The sequence below is a fragment of the Cydia amplana genome, chromosome 7 (assembly GCF_948474715.1).
Source record: "Cydia amplana chromosome 7, ilCydAmpl1.1, whole genome shotgun sequence".
Lineage (NCBI taxonomy): Eukaryota > Metazoa > Arthropoda > Insecta > Lepidoptera > Tortricidae > Cydia > Cydia amplana.
The window spans coordinates 4214474-4240332 of NC_086075.1; the positions used below are offsets into that span (position 1 = coordinate 4214474).

At 39.1% G+C, this 25859-nt stretch overlaps 1 protein-coding gene across 1 annotated transcript in view; it reads left to right on the forward strand.

Moving 5' to 3' along the window:
• LOC134649739 (mannosyl-oligosaccharide alpha-1,2-mannosidase IA) overlaps nt 1-25859 on the forward strand; it is a 138286-nt gene that overhangs the window by 110185 nt on the left and 2242 nt on the right. Inside the window, exons 2-8 of the mRNA XM_063504570.1 lie at nt 10093-10311; nt 14489-14668; nt 18517-18619; nt 20302-20409; nt 21898-22125; nt 23205-23343; nt 24815-24959. Of these exons, the coding sequence (XP_063360640.1) occupies nt 10093-10311; nt 14489-14668; nt 18517-18619; nt 20302-20409; nt 21898-22125; nt 23205-23343; nt 24815-24959 (1122 nt within the window). The remainder of the gene's footprint in view (nt 1-10092; nt 10312-14488; nt 14669-18516; nt 18620-20301; nt 20410-21897; nt 22126-23204; nt 23344-24814; nt 24960-25859) is intronic.

Sequence of the window (25859 nt, forward strand, 5' to 3'; positions counted from 1 at the left end):
CGGGCTTCCACAGTGATCTATAGGAAAATGCCGGGACAATGCTGGTGAAGATGGATGATGAATTGATGATAACTAGCAGGAGTCTATTTATCACATTGACATGAAGAAATTTCCAATAGATATTTATCATTTTGCCAGAAGTCAGCTCAGCGCTTACTAATAGTTAGTAGTAATATTACAAATACAAACCGTCCGTAGTAAGTTGTTTTCTCCATTGATCCTCTTTTACTGTACTTTTTTGCGTAGCTAATAATCACTCGGATACGTAATAAAAGTGCACTCAAACACCGGGGGTTATTCGATTGATTTACCGACGACACCAGCTGCGCAACGTACAAGGAGCCCGTAAAAAACTCGTAGCAAACCCGTACAAAGTACCTGCCCTAATTCGATATCCCTGTCGCCGGGAATTGATAAACGATCGCGAATCGCCCCGCGGGCGTAGGATTCGGGAAGTTTCCTTGTTTTGTGACTGCGTTCGCTTAGCATAGCGAGTAAGGGCGTGAATAGGCTCTCGTGTACTTGCAAACCAGCAAAAATATTTCACACAGTAGGTAAGGTGAGTGTGGGTAAGACCGGCATTAAAAATGTATTCCTGGGAAGACCGTCACAGGGTAAGAACTCTCGTATTTGTAATATACGTACGTTGCTCAGACACAGTCAGAAAGTAAGAATCGACACTACTTCTGCTATACTGACCTTTTGTAAGTGGAGTATGTGTACAAACGAATATCCTGAATCCCTAATGAAGCGAAGGATCTTGAAATATAATTCTGACTGTTGTGTAGTGAAGGATTTTACCACTCGGATAGATTTTCCTTTATTATACTGGTTTGCTCTATAGGTAGTAGGTAGTTTTGCATGCCCACTGTAAGAATAGCTCCCCGGATTTATCATGTAACCTTTTTCCCGAGGTGTGAAACGCGACTTACAACGCCTTCAGCACTTCATTGCACCCGGCCGCTCCCACAAATTGGCTTCCGCAGCTTATATTTTCCTTACTACGTACGTCCTTTGAGTTTCCACGTCATTTGGATTTTTGTATGGTTAGGACATACGTCAGATTTGGCAGGTGGCCCCACGTAAATATCTAAATTGATTCAGCGTTACGTCAGTTTTTCTGTTAATGATGAAATGAAGGTTAACTGGTAGAGAATGCCTTCTGGATGGCATTAAATTCGCCTATTGTACAACTTTTACTGTGCAATAAAGTTTATATTTAAACAAAGCATTTTAAAGTTTTTTCGACCGCATACGCTATAATTACCAAATTGGGACGTCATGTCAATGGGCGCCGCAATGTCACGAAACTGAAACTGCAATTAGTTGCTCAAGTCAAACAAAAGGCGCTCTTAAGAGTGACGAACCCGCTGCGTAAAAGCTCTCATACAATCGAAGTTACACTCTCATATTAAAATGACATGCTTAAATTATATGAAACAAAGAAAATAGAGCGAATACATACAAGTCTTGTATATTTGTTTTTTTGTGTAAGTTTCATGCAACAGAACGCACTAAGGAACATGTGTTAGGCGTAAGCCTAAAGTATTAGTTACTCGAAATGCCCCAATTTCCAACTGTAGGTAATTAAATCCTACATTTTCCCCGTCCAACTAAACTAGGTGCTAGCGTAAATCCGTGCCCAATTTACTGTTACGACCCGCACGGCCGTCCACATATCCTTGCTAATTTAGCGCTGTGCTCGCTAAGACAGTCTTAACCGTACATTTGGTGGAACTTGATTGTAGCAGTTTATTTGTGAAAGTCTTTAGCTTTACTCTGTGATTTACGTCCTGTACAGTAGGATGGTCGCCGTTATGGACGTGGCAATGTGATATTGACAGTGTCTTTCTCAGTCAATCGCTTGATGTTGAAAAGTGGCACTTGCTTTATCTTGTGGATAGCAGCGGTCATCACTTGCCCGCTCTTTACTACACTTCACATCGCCGATTTTTAGGATGCCTTTCAATTGAGGCGGAGATGAGACGTGCGGCCATCAACTTTTAGCTTTGGTTGTAATCCACATCTCTTCCCCGCTCCGCTGGATAACAACCATGCTATTGCTTGATTTCCTTAAGTCTCCCATTATGTCCGCCTTGTAGAATGGTAGCCTTAAAAGTTCTAACTACACAACTGTATATTTTCATTATGATTTTCATATTTCGCTCGTCGAAAAATGACTCGTCTAGCATAAAACAAATCAAAACTAAACAAAAGGTTCTGGCAGTTAAATTTCTTCTATAATTATGTTTCATGTAGGTATGTGACAGATACCTGCATCGAGACACCGCAGTGGCTATATCGTGATAAGTGGAATCTGCAGATGACCGTTACGAATCGCACAAACTGTCGTAAGCCGAAAAGCCTTATGTTGTTAGAACTCGGTTGGAGATACGCCGTTTTGACACGGCGCCGGCGGCATACATCTGTAACACTCGCTTTGTCGAGTTGGTTTCGCGGGAAACTGTTCTGGCAGTAACTATAATATAGGTTCGTCGGATTTTAAACTAGGTACACGTTAAATAAATAAAAACTAAAAAATCGGATGATGAAAAATATGCCAATAGTTGACTCAAAAATTGTGATTATGATCAGGTTTGAATTTGAGGAGGGATGAATGCCATATAGGCAAAAGAATGTTGATTGACGGAGAGCGGATGGTAGACCCAAAAAACGATGGATGGATTGCGTGAAAGAGGATATGAAAAAGAAAGGAGTGAGTGCTGAGGTGAGTGAGGTGACGCAAAATAGAGGCGAATGGAATAGAAACTTGTACCTCGAGAAAATGAAGACAACACACATGGCACTTGAAAACAACCGTAACAAGTCCTTGGCAAGTGGCAGTAAATCTGCAACTGAATTTACGGACGGCCCATAGCCCCGTTCAAGTAGCGCCGACGGACTTTAATTGCGGTTGCAGAGATTGGGCTCCCAACGCCTTTCAGTGTGATTTTTTGGTGCCAGAGCTTATATACGAAATATAAAACCGAACCGAGAACAGTGAACAAAAAACAACAGGATGTAAATGATAGGAAAAAACGTGAAATGGAGATAAAAATGCCATCGTTAACAGATATAATGTCATGGACAATGAAAACTGGTACAATTGGTAGTTTCTTTTTGTAAGATATTTTCTCAAACATACTTCAAAACACGAAATGAAGACATGAAGTTGCTCATTTATGGCTCCTTATGGTTGCTCATTTATGGGAGTTAGTATGAAAAGTACATTTATTGCCCGCTGCTCTAACTTTTTAAATTTGCTCACTAAGATTAGACTGACAAAAGAAATATTACATACAGCCAACGACCACTCTCTGTAAGCATACTTGCGACATTTTTTATTTATTATGTTGTATCATTTGTTGAGTCAATCGGTCCTCGCTAGAAATACGTTGCTCTTTGTCGGATAGTAGCTATATGTGACGTTTAAAAAAAAACCACTAAAGTACTATATTTATAAGCGGTTAAACATGGTGTTCGAATAGCTTTTTCAAATGTCAAGTTTACAAAATAAACAAGGCGGCTATTTACATTTTTATTTTCTACAATGTATGTTTGAGAAAAGCACTATACAATCCTTGGCCGGAACAGGGATTGGGGATCTCGGAAACGGCTCTAACGATTTCGATGAACTTTGCTATATGGGGATTTTCGGGAGCGAAAAATTGATCTAGCTAGGTCTTATATCTGGGAAAACGCTCATTTTGGAGTTTTTATATGTTTTCCGAGCGACGCTCGATCTCCCAGATATTATAAATAAATACAATAATTGCTTGTTTAAAGGTATAAATACAAGAATTGCTCGTTTAAAGGTAAATACAAGAATTGCTCGTTTAAAGGTATTAGATAAACAATTATGAATTTAATATTCCCTTATAATCTCAGTTGTGAAGGTTGTGATATAATGCTTGCGACAGACATTAATTAGAATTTAGGTCAAAGGTTATCCTTTTTCTTGCGAAATATCTGAATGACCGTTCTTGAACCCAAAATATTAGCTTTATATGTGATAGATAAAATGTGTTAAGGCTAGAATCGTTCTTAAGCGGTGTCCATACTATCAGCGTATAAAACATGTAAGATTTTAGGTTGACATCCCTATTTCTTTAACCAGAAATGTAACATAAGAGCGGTGCGACAATATCTCGCGCGAGTTAGACTACCTGTCCCTTTCAAATTGATGCAGTTAGCAAAAGACTGGTAGTATCTAACGTGACTGAAAAGAAAACCTTTATAAGGTTAAATTCTAACAAAGGTTGAAGCCATCGAACTCCTATTTGAATTTCATGATTATTCTAGTCTGAAAACTACAGATAAATCTAAATGGTATCCCCAGCGGTGAATGTCTACATTGCGAGGTCTTTTACCCCCGCCACAAACTTGGTTGAATCCAGACAGTAGATATTGTGTTTCATGTAACACAAGTATGTAACTAAAACACATTGGGTCGACAGCTTTAAGCGTTATGGTCAGGGATCGGATATTCGGATCGATATTTACCTAAACTTGGCAAAATTCCGGAAATTGTTGGAAAAATATGGAGTCGGCTTCTTTTTTATTATAAGTTTAATAAATATGCTCCGGGACTCCGGGATCGCACGAAATGACATAAGATGGTACAAATTTACCTACATGATTAGTTTATGGCTATTTTTGACAATTTTTGTAAGGAAATATGTTGTTATATAGATCTAACAAGAACAGTGTATGTAGTGTAGCCGCAGCGTGAATTGGCAAAATAATGTAAGCATTTCTCTATACATATCTTACATAACTATTTACTACTTATTATAGTAGATTCAAGGGTTCTGTAATATAAGAGAATAATAAAACATTTTTTTTTGTATAACACATATATGTGACGTTTTCAAGCAAAAGGTACAATTTTGTCAGTTGTACATAAGGTTCACGTCTAGTTAAATCTTGATGGTATTCGTGACACTATGATTTACTCTCAACACCCCACTTAATCTCTAAGATAAAGCCCACGTACATACCTAAAGTACACGTGGTGACGAATTTTCTTTGTATTGCCCGTCTTTTTTTACCTGCTATGCGTAAGACAATGGCGGTAGCAGAGATAGCGGAAGGGAAAAAATTTGAGACCACGGGCATAATGTCGTCCTTGAAACGTCGAAGGAAAACAATTTCTAAAGTACTCGTAGTTTTAAAAGTACTAGTACTCACGACAAGTTCCGTTAAACTAAGTTATGATAATGATATTTCGCTAGTTGAATAAATCTCAGGTACATTGAATTTAATATTTCTCCATAGTAAATTACATTAAATACATAATAAATAAGCGTATTAAAATGTTCAAATATGAGTTTAGATTGCCTTGTTACATAGTTAACAAATCCCGGGAAATCCCGGGAAATTTATTACGAAAATAAAGTTGAGTCCGTCTCCATACCGTTCACGCCGCCAAAGTTTAGGTAAATATCAATCCGAATATCCGATCCCTGGTTATGGTACATAATTAAATGATTTCAATGTTCGGGATTGCATCATTCATCATATTTCCTCAGCATAAAGGGAGGATAACTCTTTTCGAGAATTTTTTACCGATATAGCAATTAGCAGCAGACTTTTATTACTGCTTCCTCAGAATTGAAAGATTGGCAGAGGTACGAGGTGCGGTCCAAATATTTCCGGCTGGAATGATTTGACCGTTTCAAAAAAAGAACAAAATATGTCATTTTTATTGTCATTTATCCTGTTCTTTTGGACATAGTTTTTGGGTTTCTATTGTTTGCGATTTTTATTTCACTGCGATTACAACAACAGAAAGTGTAAACTTTTTTTCAAGCTTACAGCGAAGTGAACGAAGAGCGTGCTCTCAGGAAGTTTTGGATGCCTATAAAAAACATGGAAAGAGTTTTCTGGAGTCAATTGTTACTGGGGACGAAACAATGGTTTTGTACTAAGATTGCCTCTATAAAAGAGAATCGAAGGAGTGGCGTCGTCATGGTGAACAGCGGTCTCGGAAGGCGAAGGTAACGCAATCCACTAAAAAGACCATGGCTACCATGTTCTGGGATTGTCACGGAATACTGTTGATGAACGTAAAAGAAAGTAATACCACGGTGACTGGCAGCTACTAGAGGCTACTTAATCAACAGTTACGAGAGGTGATCAAGCACACACTTCTGGGAAAACTTAGCAGAAGTGTGCGCCTTCTCTACTACGATGCCCCATTCACACTGCTTTAATTACCAAGGCTGCTGTTGCAAAGTGTGGCTTTGAGGAAATTCGCCACCTACCGTATAGTCACGACCTGCCCCTAGTGACTACTATTTGTTTTGGAAACTTAAGGCAGACTCTTAAGTCTTCGGTCTTAAGAAAATCGGTCTAAGGGGAAGACGATTTTCTTCAGATAGTGAAGTGGCCAATGCGGTTTACGCCCATTTTGAGGACAAACTTTCAGAGTACTTTTACAAGGGGATAGAAAAGCTAATTTTCAGATTTAAAGTGTGTTGAAATAGAGGGGAAATATATCGAATAATAAAAATAGTTTAGTAAGTATGACTTGGACCGCACCTCGTAGGGTCGCTAAAAAAAATTGTGATTTCTTTACACGTCGATTTCCTCGTGTTTATTCGGTAATTGTTTATTATTGTTGTGTTTGTTGCAATGAATGAATGATAAATGAAACTTGTTTTTCCCGTTTCGCATGCAATATACTATAATATAATACTATGTAATGGTAACGGTGTTATTCATAAACGTCTGCTAAGTTAATCAGCTGATGATCATCGTTTGTCCCTCTCTAAGGCATAACGACAGGGACAAACGATGATCATCAACTGATTAAGTTAGCAGCCGTTTATAAATTATAACACTATAAGAAATACATACTCGTACACACCTAGCTAAGTTTTTATGGAGAAACGGCCGTCCTCTTTCCTCATAATGTTTTACATGTAGGCTAGTACAGTCAGCAGCAGAAGTTGCTAAGCGGGCGAGGTGTTCAAAATTACCTTGACGCGCTCTTATTCTCTTAACAATAAAGTCGCGTCAAGATTATTTTGAATACCTCGCCCGCTTAGCAACTATTGCTGCTGACTGTACGGTGAAATACCTACGTTGTCGAGTCGTAGATAAATGCACGATAATGCGCTTACATATCGCTAAGGCGACATCGCGATATACTGATTTGGTGTTATCTGCGTTGGAGACTGTGCGGACTTCCTACTGTTGGTTTATGGTATCGTAGTAGCCATATCCTTAGGGTTGCGAAGTTACCATGCGAATTCCGAATCTATCCATAGTAATAAAATTACAGTATGTACGCGGCTTTCGCAAAGTGTAGGTACCGTAAAACGGGGTGAAAAGACACGATTTTCCATTTCAAGAATGATTTTTACCAAGAATCCAAATGATAAAAGTAATTGTTTAGTTCTTCCAATTTGCACCTGTGAAATCAATTTTTTTCCACCTAGTTCAGAGATAATCAAAGAAAACTACCAGTTTTTTCCATATCCTTAAAATGGGGTCGATAGACACAAGAAAGGGGTGAATAGAAAAATACAGTTTTAGTTGTCATAGACATCGAATTTGTTTATACGTTCATTCTCTATTTGCATATAGTATGTAGGTATATCCGTTAAACAGTTCTTTGACAATTTTCATGTTTTTTCACCCCCGAGCCGTGTTTTTTCACCCCTTTGTGGTATCTAATCACCTCTTATGGCGTAACTACTCACCCTATATGCGTGTCCGGTGACCCCTTTATCACGTAAAATTGCTTGTTGATTGTTTTTTGCTGAAACAATGCTTAAGTATAGAGAAAATCGGTGATATTACTTATTATTTAAGTACCAATCTGTAGTACCGTATCCTTGGGTAGCAAACTTTTACTTGGTTTGTATCTCTACATTTACCGCTAGAACAAAGTTCAGACAGGCTTCATTTCTTACCTCGGCAAGGACCTATTGTACAGTATAAAATTTAGGCAGTTTTATTAACTTCTTTTAGTATCAATGTAGAGTATAAATAGTCTGCTATATACATATCCCAAAAACTCTAATTTTAGAGCTGTATGTTTTTAAATATAACAACTTGAAGGAAAAAGTTCATAATTTCTCTATTCACCCCGCGATTTCTGGTGACCCCGTTTTACGGTACGTCATTATCTCCTCGTGGCAATTGATAACAATAAGCATTTTCCCATATCACACGTTAGTATCACGCCGACGCTATTGGCGGGCCGACGCGTACGCATCGATAGTTAATTACGAATTAGATACCAACAAGTTAACATTAATTAGTAAGAACGGGAAAATACGCATTATATCTTAGAAGAAATAAAGTTCTTGGTATTAAGCACGTGTTATTTAATTTGTGTCAATATCAGTGCGCGTTTTAATTAATCTGTGTCAATTAAATTATATTAGACTAACCATATAGTCACACAGTATTGATGTTGACGTACCATTAAATCGGGATTTAGTGTAATCGTCAAAAATGCGTCTACCATGTCGTTTAGCAATCGCGGGTCTCACATTTATCTGTGCTATGATTTTACTAATGCGAGTGTCCAACCTTGGAACCCCGACGGGCCCAATAATGCACCCTGCAGGACGCGCCGCCCGCGCCGCTCGCTTCCCCAGCGAAGATCCACTAACTTTAAATTTGTCGGCTCAGAACGGACTTGAAAACATTACGAACATTACGGAACGACGGCAATACGTTGTAGAGGTGATAAAAATCATTTTGTCTTCATGTTTATCAATCAATAGCTATGTTCTGTCCACTGCCAAATTTGCAGCACGATGCATGCGTCATGTTATCAATTAAGGGCTTTTCCAATACATCCAATGTCAACAGTTTGATTGTGAATATATGTAAATATGTATATTGCGTATCTATAGCCATCCGCGCTTACTTAAACACTATAATATTAAATAAATAATAAATATGAATATAATAGCTATATGGTGTATTAACTATTAAACATACTTGTAAACCACATTGCGTAAGTAATATTGTTCGTAAGACATTCTATCAACGAGTATATGTACTGATTACATTTTCGTGAAGCCGAATTGAAACCATAAAATGCAGTCATGCTCGGTGAAATTCGAATTGGCGTATCTAAACATCATAATTAACCCTTGTTAAACTAGTTAGTTCGCTGCTCATTGACGTTGCATCCAACGCAAGTATTTCTCATTCCAACTACTCGTTCACCCAATGAATTCCCACCTTTCGGACGTTTTAAACTGTAATTGGTAAAGTCTCCAGTTTTTCCAAGTCATCGGCGACTTTCTCGCAAAGTTCCAGAGACCTAATAATAATTAATGGCCCGACGAAAGCCCGATATCCTTTCATTAGTTCCGTCGGCGAGCAGCCGCCAAGATTAAAACTTGCTCGACGAGGCTTTGCGAGGCTTTTTAAAAAGAAGCGCCCGTTCCGCCCTTTGAGATGTGAAATGTGCCATTGGCCTTATGAAAATATTTGTTTATATCCGAGAGACGACGGCTAATCGCCCTCTTAAAAGATTCGTCTTGTCTTAAAGTTTTTATTGTTAAAGCTTTTGATATAACATTTTGTTATAAAATGATACACCACATTTGTAGCTTAAGCTACAAAACATTTCAAAAGTTGATACACTTACTTTGCAATAAGGATAAGATTAGAGAAGTTCTTTTGCATGGTGATGAGCTATTTGTTGACAAGTTGGACAGGGACTTCCTGTTTTAATTATTTTCATCATCAGTTCTCTTATCTTCTGTTTGACGCTTTTATTTTTTAGTTTCATTTGCCCCGATACCTAATCAAATCCCGTAAATAAAATTTGATCCACATTCCATTCCAATTGAGTACTCTGCAAGTTTACGTAAACCGGATGGCAATGCATTATTATTATGACATGGAGTTGTTATGATGATGGAACCCGAAGGCACTTATATATACTCTGTAACAAAACAACGGCACTTGATCGAGTTCCGCTCGTTTTCATGATTACAACTTTAAGAAATATCAAAGCCTTCAACAACCTGTAGGTACCTAAAATGAGAACGATGCTTGTGTTGAAATAGTTTTTTTTATAATTCATTGATATTAAAGATATCTCTTTGTCCTCAGATGATGCGACATGCGTGGAATAACTACAAGCTATACGCGTGGGGCAAAAACGAGCTGAAGCCGATCTCCAAACGCGCCCACCTCTCCAGCGTGTTTGGGAACGGCGAGCTGGGCGCCACCATCGTCGACGGACTCGACACGCTGTACCTCATGGGGCTGCGGGACGAGTTCAGAGAGGGCCGCGAGTGGGTTGCGGAACATCTACATATTGGAGAAGTCGTGAGTACCTTTCTAATTACAAGAGAGAGGAGTGGCAAGAATACCGGTCTATTTTCCGCTAAAAATATTATCCTTCCAAGTTCATAAGGTATAACAAATACGAGTATCTAGCAACCGAATTGATTCATATACCATTCACAATTGCTTCGAATGTATAACAAGGTCCGGTATTAAAACGAATACTAACTAACCAAACATGAGCCAAGCTATCCCGAGCTCGTCAATCCACGCTCTCTCAATTAAAAACTCGCGAGCAATCCCCCCAACATTAATAGATACACAGCCTGGCAGCATCCCAGCCGACGCCGGAATGAAAACAATTATCACATTGTTCCAGTTTTGTTCCAGCGGTGAACTAGTTAAAAGTTCCCGGTTGTAGAACATCTGTTTGTTGCGCGGCTTCGTTGGCCTTAATGGGCAGATTGAACTACATAATTCTACGTCAGTTTGGACCGCTAATTAAATGATGTTAATGTGGGGCAGGATGAGTTGCACTTGTTGCGCGGACGGTTTATGTGCGTCTCCAGGCTACCCCAGTTCAAAATTATCGATACAAATATAGGTGGTGGTTTGAAAGATTTGTTGCCACCAAAAAACTTTTCGGTTGTTGATCCTCAAAATAAGGTGAATGTCGTACGTGGGCAAAAGAAGCACCATCATTGGACTTTGGATTAATAGAATAGTTAATCCGTAATTCGTCCACATTAGCCTTTTCTCCAAGCTGTTGGTTTATTTTCGCAGTAAAAGACATAATTAGGTCATCAGTCTAGTAAATGTAGAACCTTTCTACAGGTAGGTTGCTAACGAAGTTCGGTGAGAGTTGCGCGGAAGTTTACGATACGAGTATATTTTGCAACTGACTTAGTAACTTTGATAGCGCGACGTAGAAAGTCCATAGAGACTCTATACGAATTACGGGAAATCGCCACTGTTCTAACCAGCGCCATTGTCACTTAGCCAATGACAAGAAAAATGTATAATTTGAATAGCGTACTAGTTTCGCCGTGTCATTGAGGAAAGCCTCTCGATATTTTCCTTTGCCGAAAATCTAAAACTTAATATTTTATTGCAAGTTGCTACTAACTCCCCCTGCAGTTAGCCAAAGCTCTCTCTCTTAATCGCTGGTAACTTGTGTTCCCCTCACAAAACGATCACACAACTTACGACTATTTAATTAACTGCGTAGTCAGCACTGTCGACAAGCATATGGTTTTTTTTTTTTTATTTATTGTTTAACAGGACCTTTATACGTTTGTACATATCGGCCCTATGGTCCGCTTCTTACGAGTACTTCCAAAAATTATAAAATTCAGTGAATATTTAAAATAATTTAAATCTATAAAAATAAAATAGTATTTAGTATAACTCTAGCCAATCTAAAAACCATTTGTGAAGCATATGGTTTTTGTTTGTCGACGTTGGGACGGTGCTAAAATTTTGAGTCACATGTATTTTTGCCATGTCCCGTCATTCCTTTTTCATTGACATTTGAACCGATTCGATACATAGACAAAATAACTAAATGAACATCATGTACAAATCCTTTCAAAAATACTGCATTCAGCACATCCTTTTATCTTACTAATGCTTTTAAAGGTAACAGAAAACTGCAGTTTACCGGAACGGCGATAACTAGCTAACGACTGCTTAATGAACCGTCTAATCAGCCGTCAGCGCGTATCGCGGCATCGCGACAACCGAACCAAGTGCCTTTTAATTGCTCCTAAGTGTACACGCTTCGAGTGGAGATTACACGTCGATTGTGCAAATGCAAGGAAACCTGGAGTTACATAGGAGATTACTATGTTGTTACTTGTACTTGTAGATGAAGGATTGTGTAGCAAATAGAGGTAGCGCGCAGCGGAATTTCATCTCGTTGAATTTTGGAGTAAAGTTTAACTGGGGAAGTACTGTCGTTTTACATAAGACCACAACTAGGTGTTTACATTTGTTGCAGAATAGATAAATAGGTCCACGTACAGACTTATCACTGCATAACAAATTTGATGTTATACAGATAATCATGCTGTCCCTCTGTAATACAGGAATCGCATGTCGCAGTCTCTTTCTGTCTTTTAGGACTGTGCAGGCGTTATTAGGCGTGTAAGGTCTACAAAAGGAGGAAGTAAAATGTATTAAGCCTCCCTGGCTATTTTGTATGTAATATTGACAAACGACAATGTCTGATAAAGTCATAAATATTAACAAAATGCGGCCCGCGTCAACTTCGTTAACTACTATGTGGCCCTTGGCTGCTAAAAGGTTGCCGACCGCTGCCTTAAGCTGTCAACACACATCTTCTTCTTCCTCGCGTTATCCCGGCATTTTTGCCACGGCTCATGGGAGCCTGGGGTCAGCTTGACAACTAATCCCATGATTTGACGTAGGCACTAGTTTTTACGAAAGCGACTGCCATCTGACCTTCCAACCCAGAGGGTAAACTAGGCCTTATTGGGATTAGTCCGGTTTCCTCACGATGTTTTCCTTCACCGAAAAGCAACTGGTAAATATCAAATGATATTTCGTACATAAGTTCCGAAAAACTCATTGGTACGAGCCGGGGTTTGAACCCGCGACCTCCGGATTGAAAGTCGCACGCTCTTACCGCTAGGCCACCAGCGCTTATGTTATCTTTTAATTTTAAGGTCCACTTTTCATGAGCTACAATGGCCGCGTAATATTAAATGTACTCTGTAAATAATCTGTAGAAACACGTTATGTACTCGAAAGTTACAAGTTAAACTCAACTAATCAAGAAGTTTTGATAAACTGTAGTATGTGGGAAAATTAGGAATAGCTTAGGACACAACGGTCCAGTGCATAATTTACTCGCATTCATCCATAGCCATCAATCATCTCTAACCGGCAAACAATGCTGACGTGTCCTTCACGATAGACTGGGCATTAGCAGCTATAGGTATGAGTATGAGGCTATTCGACGGACTTTGGGATGTCCATTAAAATGGACAAAACTTCGAAGTTTGATCCCAGAAAATGAACTGTCACCGATTTGACCTATGCCCTCTAAATGTTACCTACTTGCCTCTGTCCTTAATTCTCTGTCAATCGTCAAGGACTAAACCGAAGTAGATAATAAAATTGACAGTCAAGTATTAGTTAACAAATTTTATTATTATTTTATTTTTTAACCAATCATTACCGAGTGTGTAAGTGTCAAACAATGCTGCATTGCCGAAAATATTACATACTTAGTTACAATTCGTTCTAATCTAAGGCATGTACTACTTTTATTCCATAAAGAACAACTGAGCGAGGTTTAGTTAAAAAATCTTAAGTAACTTTACTGTTTAGTCTAGAAAATGTTGTTGACAAAGATAAATCGACTTTTTGAGCGCCATCGCCATCATATATTTATCATGACATAAGCCGTGTGTTATACGACTTATACGCCCACTTGTTGCAAATTCTTGAAAGCGTGTAGGCACTAACATATACGAAACCACTAAACATGCACGATAAGTTTTTGTTATGGTCAATAAAGGTACAGTTCCGATTCAGGCTGCACCAGTATTAAACGTCAAAACGTTTCCTGCAGTACATCGTGCAGTCGGTAGCATTACTGCCGACTACATTGCTGCCACAAATATCAACATCAATGTTGCTGCCTGAATTGTTGACATTTGCAGTAGCAACTTCAGCAGTAATACTGCAGCAGTAATGCTGGTGCAGTCTGAATCCGAATGTTACCTTTACATTCAACAAATACTTTCCTGTCATTGGCGCTTTAGTGCCAACCTCATTAAATTTTATGCGAAGTTGGTTAACAAAAAGTCGACGGTAATTTATTTTTGCTGTCATAAATTCTAACGATCCTAAACGCAATGGCGTTTTGTTTATTTATATACATTCTATTGATATTATACAGCCTTACAACTCGCATTTCATTATAATGATTGGTTTAATTATTGTATTCAACCCTATTGAAGATTCCTCCGAAAATCAGCCAAAGAAATTGCAAGATTTAGGGGCACCCCACACGAGCGTCTCCCGCCCGAGCGTTGACGTCTAGTTGACTAAGTGTTGTCTATGGCTGTTGCTCGGCGCAACTGCGCAGCGGTGCCATTTTCCATAGCGCTGAAAGACGCTAGTGTGGGGTGGCTGTTAAACTCTAACTTTAGCTGAAGAAACTCAAATTAATGCATTTTTTTTTCACCAGGATGCCGAGTTATCGGTGTTCGAGACGAACATCCGGTTCGTCGGCGGTCTGTTGTCCTGCTACTCACTAACTGGCGACAGCATGTTCAAGGACAAGGCTGTAGAGGTTGCTGATGCGCTGTTGCCAGCTTTCGAGACCCCTACCGGCCTGCCGTATGCCCTCATCAATCCCTCCACTAAGGTGAGTTTCTGCTTGTTCAGCTACACGTTGACAGGAGTGAGGAGACAGCATCTTGAAGGATAATGCTGTGGAAGTCGTTGATGCGCTGTTGCCAGCTTTCGAGACGCCTACCGGCCTGCCGTATGCTCTCATCAATCCCTCCACTAAGGTGAGTTTCTGCTTGTTCAGCTACACGTTGACAGGAGACAGCATCTTCAAGGATAAGGCTGTCGAAGTCACTGATGCCCTGTTGCCAGCTTTCGAAATCCCTACCGGCCTGCCGTATGCTCTCATCAATCCCTCCACTAAGGTGAGTTTCTGCTTGTTCAGCTACGCGTTGACTGGCGACAGCATCTTCAGGGATAAGGCTGTGGAAGTCGCTGATGCGCTGTTGCCGGCTTTCGAGACCGCTACCGGCCTGCCCTAAATAATAGCCTTACAAAGCTTCCACTAGGTTCAGTGGTTCCTGTATATGTATAGTTAGTACTTTTGATAACATTGTTTTTATCGGTTGCTTTACAAGAAAAAGTTTGCTTGCATAAATGAAACGGGTATTTTTCCCTAGCCTCCGAATAATATAAAGTGAATGAATAAATGTATTCAATTTCTAGTTAAACTAGTCTAGATTATTAAGTTCAGGTTTGTAGGTTCATTAGAGAACTTCCTTTGATACAATCGAGTATGCCATTAGGCGTAAAAAGATAAGTACCTAATCAATCTATCAAGTCGTTTCCTGCACTATCTGTTCTTGCAGACAAAGCACATTATGTATTAAATAAATTAATGGAAACATAAATATTTATCAAAGAACTGAAAACTTTTAATTATCATATGATAGAACTCGACTCGCAACTAATAAATTGATAAAGAAGAAAACAAATTATTTAATCATAAAATATTAAAATTCTTATCTTCTCATTCTCATCTTATCACATTAGAATAGTTAGATTGAGGTCTACTAATGAATGAATTATTTATAAATTGGCCATGCAATATTGCGGCTGGGTGTACGACTGACGGAGTAAGATCATTTAGACGACAAGGGTTAATTTAGACGACATAGGCATTTAGATCGCATGTGATTTTAGTTACATTGCGGAATGTGGGTTACGTTCAATTCAACCGACCGATCAAAACCCGCAATGTAATGAAACTCGCATGCGAGTTCTCGCATCGTCTAAATGGGCCCTAAGTAGCCACGTTTCAACTGTTTACCACCATGCAAGCTACTTTAAAAAGTCATTAAGTAAGAGCTTTTTAAAGGCCGGTCGCTACATAGTTTCAGTGTCAAAGGTAAATGGGGCACTATTTTTAGCCGCAACCCACGCACTGATGAATCGTACCATTTTATTTTTATTTGTATAGGGCCTTTGTTTTATTTTGTGTGTATTTTTTTTTTTCAAGGTTTGTCATATTGCCTTTGTGACATGTAACATACTACATATAACATGTATACGTTTTCGGTACATAAAGGTTGTCTTTAAATATAGCTTTTTAGTGGTAAGACCTGTTATTTACCTCTACTTACGAGTAAATGGCTGTATTATCATGTTATTGTCTTGTTGTGCCGTGCAATAAAGAGTACCTATTGTATTGGATTTAAACCCTCCCTAACATATAGTTTTGTGTACACAGTTCACAATAACTCATACAATCGATCACTTGACATTATAGCTGGTTTGATAGTGTTTTATTTTACTGTAACTGATGAATATTATATTAATGAATTGAAATTTACTAATTATATGTGTTAATTTTTGACATATAAAGTTTGTAATTTTATGAATAAAGAAATATGAAATACCTACCCGCATACAGAGAGCTTTACATAAGTTTTTTACCAACAATAAATTGTAAACGCCATTTCGCTAACGGCTTGAACCGGGTAACGACCCGGCACGCCATTACTTTGCATGTTTACATCGTTAAACATTTACTAAATATGTCGCCTTAAGTAACAAGTTATCGACAAACTGGCAAGTGCCTCGAGATACAAAATTATTACGGCCATGCTATGAAAGTATACACAGTATTGTGGGCTTGTGGCCATGTATGCCTAACCTGATTTTTTATTCGATTTTCTATTGTGTGAACTTAGTGTAGGTAATGGTGGAATCTCTATTTGAATTTATAAACTTTCCAAACTACTGAATAGTTACACGAACACGTGAAGTTTCCGCGATAGAAACCTGAGGCCTGGCTTCACTATGGTTTATTGTTATGGGCAGGAGCGGCGGCTGAATTTGCGGCACTTCGGAAGCGCGATAAGTACTCGGCGCTGCTGACCAAGTATATTTTTGTCCCGTTGGCAGTGGAGACGTCCGTCCGGGTGTTGGTGTGCTGAGGCCAAAATTTTCTTGGGTGAATTCCTGATGCAGAGGCTGTCCATCGCGGTTCAGCGTGGCAATGCGGCGAGCGTGATGGGCACCTTTGCGTCTGGAAGGGCGCGGGACGAGTTGTTTGACTGAGTTGTGGCCTTGCTGAGTTTAGTTTTAATTTAGTTCTAGTTAATTTTAATGTATTTTTAATGTAAATTTTTGAAGTGTTGATTGCGGATTTGTTTTGTTCTGTTTGTACCTAATTTATGTTTTTTACGCCAAATAAAAGTATAATTATTTTTTTCTCCAAAAGAAATGCATTAAAATATTAGTAAACATCCCACAGATAGACACCTGCAAACCGCACTTTTTGACCCTAAACATATTGACTCTACCTTCTTTGTACATTCTGGAAATTGCTACCTTCGTCAGAAACAATATCGATATGTTTGAATTCAGCAAAAGTGCACGTAGAAAAGATAAAATTGTCCCTCCGGAACCAGTCCTAGACATACAAAAAAGGTCTATATTACCAAGCCATACAAATTTACAACAAATTACCCTCCGATATGAAAAACATAGAAAGCAAAAACGTATTCATAACTAAACTCAAGACACATTTGATAAAAAAACCTATTATACCGTGAAAGAGTTTATAGAAGACACAATTAATAATTTTTTTACAGAGTAGCCTCTATTAAGAACCGGACTAATCCCAATACGGGCCTAGTTTACCCTCTGGGTTGGAAGGTCAGATGTCAGTCGCTTTCGTAAAAACTAGTGCCCACGCCAATTACTGGGATTAGTTGCCAAGCGGACCCCAGGCTCCTATGAGCCGTGGCAAAATGCCGGGACAACGCGAGGAAGATGATGAGAGTAGCCTCTATTTGTTTCGATTCACAAATTAAAAGTACCTACCTAGCGCTTTCATTATGAAAGTAGTTAAGTTTAGTTTGTATAATTACGTGTAAGCTAGTTATAAGAAAAATTGCTACACCCCACCGGGGTCCATGTGCAACTTAACATAATTTGTATCGTCTATGTACATACCATGGTTTGCAATAAAGATTTACTTTACTTACTAGAAAATAGAACCGAAAATGCCATGAATCGGCCTAGGAGCTAGGCATACCTCATAGCAAAAAAAAACATCTCATATGAACGTAGTTCAGCGAAAAGGATCCATCCCCAATTTGTCATTGCAAATGAATGACTTGTTTTTGACAGAAAGTTTTATTGACAAATTTTGGGTTCCTTTTCCTTAAAAATAAAGTCAATTTTATAATTATATAAAAAGAATTATAGGTATGTTCTGATATATTTTAGAGGCATTTAGGAGGGGTTTGAATAAAATTGAAAAAAAAAATATCATCATAATCACTATTTCGTAACGGCTGAACATAAACAATTTATTTCATTTACGTATAAACTCATGCGAAGCTATTACATTACCGGCGTTCGTAAATCAATGAAACTAGCATGTTATCACAACCCTTCAGCACAGCATCGTACTTGTAGATAATATTATAATATTGATTGTATACATTTCAGGCGAGCCGGCAGTACCACTGGGCGGGACCCAACAGCATTCTGTCTGAGATCGGCACCCTCGATCTTGAGTTCAAGTATTTGAGCGACATTACGGGGAAAGATGGTAAGTTTTATATACCATACAAATACCAATACAATACAAATCCTCTTTATTGCACAACCTCAGAATAAATGTAAGTACATGGAAATACAAATAGTATTATTTATAGAACTGTTTGGCGAAATATTCACTGGGTCTGAGATTACATGAACATTAGCATGGGCTTCACCAGCTGAACTATTTAGCGATACATCAGCATCTGAACTTAGTGGTACATTAGTGTCTATTGATTTTTTAACTTTATAAAAACCATTTAGTTCCTGCTTGATTAGTGCAGCTTTTCTTGCGAGACGTCGTTTTTTTGAGCTTTTTAAAAGAGTGCTGCTTAACCCCGGCTTCCCTGCATCCATTTTGCGTAAATTTTGGCACTGCACCTAAAAAGTAATTATAAGACTACATTAATTTTGCAAAACAAAATGAGCAGTCAAAACAAAAAGGATTTAATAGGAAGCCTGTAACAGGCTTCCTTATCGCTAAAGAGCGATCTCTTCCAGACAACCTTTAGGTAGTGGAGAAATGAAACTGATATATTAACTAATTAGGAGGTGGAAAAAACAATACAGAAGATAGATTTGAGAATCAAAGTTGTATACTTATTTCTACAGCGCACTCTACTCGAAATGCCACGTATTAATACAGCTGACTTTATACGTTGAAAACGATAGTAGGTATGGAATGTTGGGAAAATAAGTCCTAATTATCTATTTAAAAACAAGTTAAAATTGCATTTATCCTTTCGTACGTATGTGGTGTATATCACACATCGTGCCCAACAAACAAAATATCCTTATAAAATTAAATCTATAAGGGCTAAACACTCATAGTTGTTTTAAAATAGCATTCATTATGTCAAGGTACCTTTTAACGACTCATTATAAGATTTGGCTAATATTACCTTTATTCTTATAATTTGGGTTTATTCTTTCTTACCCATGGGTTCAATTCAATCGATTGTGCTGTATAGAACATAAAAAATCGTTCTCGAGAAAAACCCAAAAACTTAACGTGGTCTAGAATTCTGGATTCTTATCATACACAGACTAGGTTAAGTATCTTCTGTGCTGACTATAATAAAGGAATTCGCTCTGTTTCTCCGAATCTGGACCGATATCTAAGTAGACAAATTATTAATTCCTATAGGTTATCTCATTGACCTCCTAGCAAGAAGATTTTCAGCGAACAATTTATCATGAGGAATATTTTAACTGATAATTTATTAAAGTAGTTGTCAATTAATATAGCCAATTTTCCTTGTCTGCTTAAACGTCAATTATATAATTCCAAGAATATGTGTTTTTATCATTATAGGTAGGTAATAAATACTGTATCGCAAGTATTTGAAATGTCACAAGCAACGTGTTTTCACATAAAAAATACGTAACACACACACACATAAATACCTTAAAAAGACCCCATTTTATATACAATAATGCAACGCAGGCTTTGTCAGGTGGCTACAAATGCGTAAACAGCTTGTGTATTGTGTAACCCCACACAAGTGTAGTAGGTATCTATAGGTACTTATATTTTTTACCCTCTATGCTTGCTTATACTGAAATCCCTATGTACGTAAATTTAGGGTAACAAAAACCGTATTTTAACGACATCTCCATTCCTCGAAAATTATAGTGTACTGCTTGATGTAAAAAAAACTGAATACTAATATGATATGTTTTTACTTGCAGTGTACAGAAAAAAGGTGGAGCGCATCCGAGACGTGCTGAACAACATCGAGAAGCCGAGCGGACTGTACCCTAACTTCATCAACCCTCGCACCGGACAGTGGGGACAGAGTGAGTTCCACTCCTATCATCCATAAGAGACCCCCACACTGGTCTCTTTTGATCGTCAGCGTCCGATCAGCACTATTGAAAGTGCCGTCGCTGCGCAGTTGCGCCAACGTTGAGTCGAGCAGCAGCCATAGAGTTTAGTGTTGAGTCGCTCACTCGTGAGGCACCTCATTTGTACCACTCATTTTGTTAATTTGTCGCAGTACTTCGTACCGCAAAAATGTCTTACTTCACTCCTCTATTCATTTTACTCATTTACTCGCGCGCATCACAAACACCTCTTGCCACACAAATCATTCACACACTTCAAATTTCAAAAAAACTCTTATACGTTCAAATTCACTCGCGAGTCTCGCGACCTTCAAAACTCATACACTCCTCACAACTCGCAACAGAGTCCCTGGATCGCGCGAGGCGCTAGGTGCTCGCCTGCTCGCCGACACTCAAAACTCAAATGTCTCAAATGAAGAAACGAGTAATGATCCACACTGTCAACTGCCGAACTACAAACCTTATTGCAACGATAAAAGGACCACCGAGAAATGCGTTGAGTTTGTACCACTCACCGCCTCTCTGTGACATGAACCCCTCAAAAATCCTTTCAAAATGAAACAATGAATTAGAAATACCCAAAGAGGGAGTGAGACCGACACGCGACGTACTTCAATATCGCTTCGCGTCACCACCGAAAATACGTTAACAATTAAACACGAAAGACAACAAGCGTAAGCGCTGCAAGCTTTCATGTATCTTAAAAAAATTGTCGCTGTTGGAATTAATGGAATAGTTGACGCTGAAAATATGCTAGTACCTCACCTCATTTGAAGTAAGACATTGTAACACCTCATTTTAGAAAATGAGGTACTCATACAAACTCATTTTAAATTGATGTCCTACCCATCACTAATAGAGTTGACTAGACGCTGACGCTTGGGAGACACAAGTGTGGGGTCTCTTTAAGTGTAAGGCCTGAGTGGACGCTCGAGTTGGGCGTGAAGCGGGGAGGCGCGTGCGGCGTGCATGTTAAACAAATGCAAAGGTATAGGAGCGGCCTTAGTGCACGCTGCTCACATCACTTGTGAGCCCGACGCCACATTGCACGCTCCGCTTCGAGCGTCCACTCAGGCCTAGCCACTGTTGAACATAGAAGAAATGAACGTAATGGGAACACTTTTCCCTAATTTGCACCACTTTTTTCATTGGGTGATTTGGATGTCGGATCTTTGAGAACTTAATCGCTACAGCGGAAACTAGGGCAGCCAACTGGACGTAATCAGTAATCAGTCAATTATTTGCGTATACAAATGGATCATTTTAATGATACAGCATGTTAGGCCCTGTGACCAAATACAAACATGCAAATGATGTTACTTCTATAATGCCGTGTGGCATTAAGTCCGCCTTTTGTAACTGTATATTTTTCATTGTGAAATAAAGTTTAAAAAATAAATATTGATAGGTAAGATTTAATAGATTTATCTTGATTTCCAGGGCACATGTCCCTCGGGGCGCTCGGCGACTCGTTCTACGAGTACCTCCTGAAGGCGTGGCTGATGTCCGGACAGACGGACGAGCAGGCACGCGCCATGTTCGACGAAGCCATGCCTGCTGCCTTGGACAAGATGTTGCGGGTATCGCCTTCTGGGCTCTCGTATCTCGCTGAGATGAAGTATGGAAGGATATTGGAAGAGAAGATGGATCATTTGTCGTGCTTTGCAGGTTAGTACACTAAAGAAAGGTACACGCACATTAAAAGGGTACACGGAAAAAACATGTCTAGTCACTCTGACAACATTTTGAGTTATCGCGGTTTGAAAGGAACGATGTACATGATTAACCATATTATTTTCGTGTAATAGGTGTTTCTAAAGTGAGAAAAAAATGAGTTTATCTATGATTACAGAGATAACATAAGCTGTAACTAATAGTCCATTGAGAGATCTACATTTTGCAATTAAAATCTTTTTTCAAAAAAAGTGACTAGACTTATTCTTTCCGTGTACCCTTCATTTATGGTTAGACTACTCAAAAATCGTTAGCAAGCATGGTGTTCGACAAAGCTATACCCACTGCATTGGACAAGATGTTGCGAGTCTCGCCTTCTGGCCTGTCGTAATACCTAGCTGAGATGATAGATAAAGATATTGGAAGAGATTTTGCAGGTTTGTAAACAGAAATCATTTTTGGTTGGACAAGCCCGGATAAAAGCAAGTGGGATTTTCGACAGCGGCACTGGACAATATGTTGCGAGTATCACGGTCTGGTCTGCCGAAGAATATGGAAGAAGATGGACCATTTGTCATTTGTCGTGCTTTGCAGATTTGCAGACAAGGATTTTTGATTAAACAAGCCAAGGAAGAAGCCAGGGTGATGTTAATTGTTATGACGGCAGCCTTAGGCAAGATGTTACGAATGATATTGTCGTAAAAGATTGGTCGTATTTTGCCTGTTGAATTGGCATTGTGAGTGGGAATGAAATAAATTTGGCTCAGTGATGTTGATCTTACCGTTGTACCTATTCACTATCGAAATTTTACCTCTGCCAAACCATCTGGGACCGTATTAATTACTTAACGTTATTTTATAATATTTGATGATTAAAGACTTAACAACCTAAATGAGTTTTTTCTGGAATCACCAGTTTGTTAAGTATAAGTTAGTCAGTAAGCTAGCATAGTTAGTAGTTTTAAGATCATATTATATGCTCTAAATTGGCAACTGTTGATTCAATATCTCCTGTACATGTACACAGTTATCAACAATTAATAAATACTTAACTTTACTGATTTATGTTCCAGGCGGCATGTTCGGGCTGGCTTCCACGACGTTAGAGAACACGTTATCGGAACGGTACATGGACGTGGCCAAGCAGCTGACCCACACCTGCCACGAGAGCTACGCGCGCTCCGAGACCAAACTAGGCCCAGAGGCCTTCAGGTACTGTCCAATACTGCCCTCCTAAGCGCCACTGCGGGATGCCCGGTTCACATTATTCCAGTAGCATTCCAGTCCAGCAATCCAATCCAGTGCTGGAATGCTACTGGAATAATGTGAACTGACACTGGAATGCACTGGAATGTACCCATTCCAGTCCAGTGACTGGAGAGACCGTCTACTTTTTCATCCCAGCTCACCCAATCCAGCGCCACTGGAATAGTGTAGACAGCCATTCCAATTGCAATCCAGTGCTGGATGGAACGTTGAACTGTGAAAAGACTGGAATATGCCCGGTTCACATTACTCCAATCCAGTAATCCAGCGGGCTAATCCAGTCCAGTGCTGGAATAATGTAAACGATATGATCCAGTCCGGCACTGGACTGGATTAGCCTGCTGGATTACTGGACTGGAGTAATGTGAACCGGGCAGGATGGTGCATCCCACTAACCCGAAATTAACCGGTTAAACCGTTAACCCAGTGTCAAATTGTTCTGGCAACCATGGTAACTCCAGGTTTAACCGGTCAACCCCGGGTTAGTGAATGGTGCAAGAGGCCCTAAGTCGAATAGCGCTAATTCAATAACAAATGATTTTGAAAATGGAATTCTCAGCTATAGAAACTAAAGTATAAGTTAGCAATGCATTTTCTTTTGAGATAACGCTAGTTGGCTTAGTAGGGCAGAATAAGTAGTCTTCCTCTTTTGAGGAGTCAAGGCACAATTTCATTGGTCGATGGGCCCGCATGCGGGGTACGGGAGATTTCCATAACGCATGCCATATTTCGGGGACTTGTTTTCATATCTTTTTTTTTATTGCTAGGCTTAGGTATGATTCCCTCATATTTATAACTGCCGCAACAATCAATGTCTTGCCATTTTACCCCAAATAAATTCAAAGACCAGTTGGAATGCTACTTGCAAAACATTCCTCACTTTTAAATCTTATAAGCATTCTTGTTGGTCTTTCGCTCTCTCTTGTCTCTAATCTGTAATCAAATAAAAAAAAATAAAAAAATAAAACAATTTTAACACCAATTAAATTTCTTCAGCAAATTACGTTAATGGTATATAGGTGCAGTGGGCCAAGAAAGTGGTCTACCAGTTTTGACAAAAGTTTCTGCGAGATCTAACGATCGCTAAGGTTGACAATTGTCACTGACATAATATTATTGCAAGGGGAAATCGACCTTGTTGTCTCATGACATTCAAACGAACCTCAATCGTAGGGTGGTAGACCACATTTTTGGCCGACTGTACAATCCTTAAAAAGTTACTTAAAATTATCTAAAAACTACAAATAAACTATTCAAAAAGACCTCCGTGAGCTGTAACGGGTGCAAAGGTGCCCATCACACTTACCGCGTTACCACGTTAGATAGCGATGGGCAACCTTTGAAATTAGGTTCTTAACTTCATAATCTTTACACTTTTCCTAACCAAACAAGAAAATTATAACACCATTTTTTTCAGATTTTCAGGCGCAGTTGAAGCTAGAGCGCAAAAGAGCAACGAGAAAGTATACTTACTACGGCCGGAGACCTTCGAGAGCTACTTCATAATGTGGCGCCTCACCAAAGACCAGAAATACCGGGATTGGGGCTGGGAGGCGGTGCAGGTAAACGATTCAATCAATCAATCAATCAATCAAACTTTTATTGATAAAATAGAAGTATTTTACATGTCAATTTATCATGGTCTATACAGTGTGGAAAGATAAGTCGGGCCCTGGAGGGAAACTACCTTAAATCCTTAAGCTGGCTCAATAGTACTACCGTACAGAAATGACACTATCTACAAAATCGAAGTTTCACAGCGTTCAAAATTTAAGTTTTTTTTTACTTCCTAAAAGGAAATAAGTAAGGATACCATTCGATTCCTTATGTTTTATCCAAAGATATATTGTATGGCAACTACATACATAAACGCAACATTTCACCGACTAAAACGTTACGAATCATGTTTGCCCATTCTAATATATGACACTATCCCCTCCGGCTATTTAGGGTTGTCAAGTAAGTATATCATCTTTGTGATTGTATTGTGACGCAAAGAAAAGTTTTGCCAACCCTAATAATTGCTCGTTGCAATGCTGAGCCGAACGAAGCCGAGAGCGACCGAAAGGCCCAGTGTCACCCCACTGGTGTTGTGTACTCGTATTTGCCCTTTAACCTTTTAACCGCCGTAGACTGATACATAAGACATACAATATCGGGCTCATTTCACCGCTGTCTAATAAATAAGACAAAACTTCGTGTACCTTCGTACCTACCGGCGACACGAGCACGCTCGATGACGTATTCTATGGCGGTTAAAAGGTTAAGAGCCAACAGGAGTGATCATTTCTCCATACAAACGTACTCGACTGTTTCCTCCGTGGGTTTTGAAGCTCGAGCAATGATTTTTTCAACACAAATTAATATTCTCAATATCTGTGTCGGACCGTTTTGATTTTTTTGATATTTTTGTTTTCTTAAGGCGCTAGAGCCCTTCAAAAATGGCCAAAATGGCCTAATTG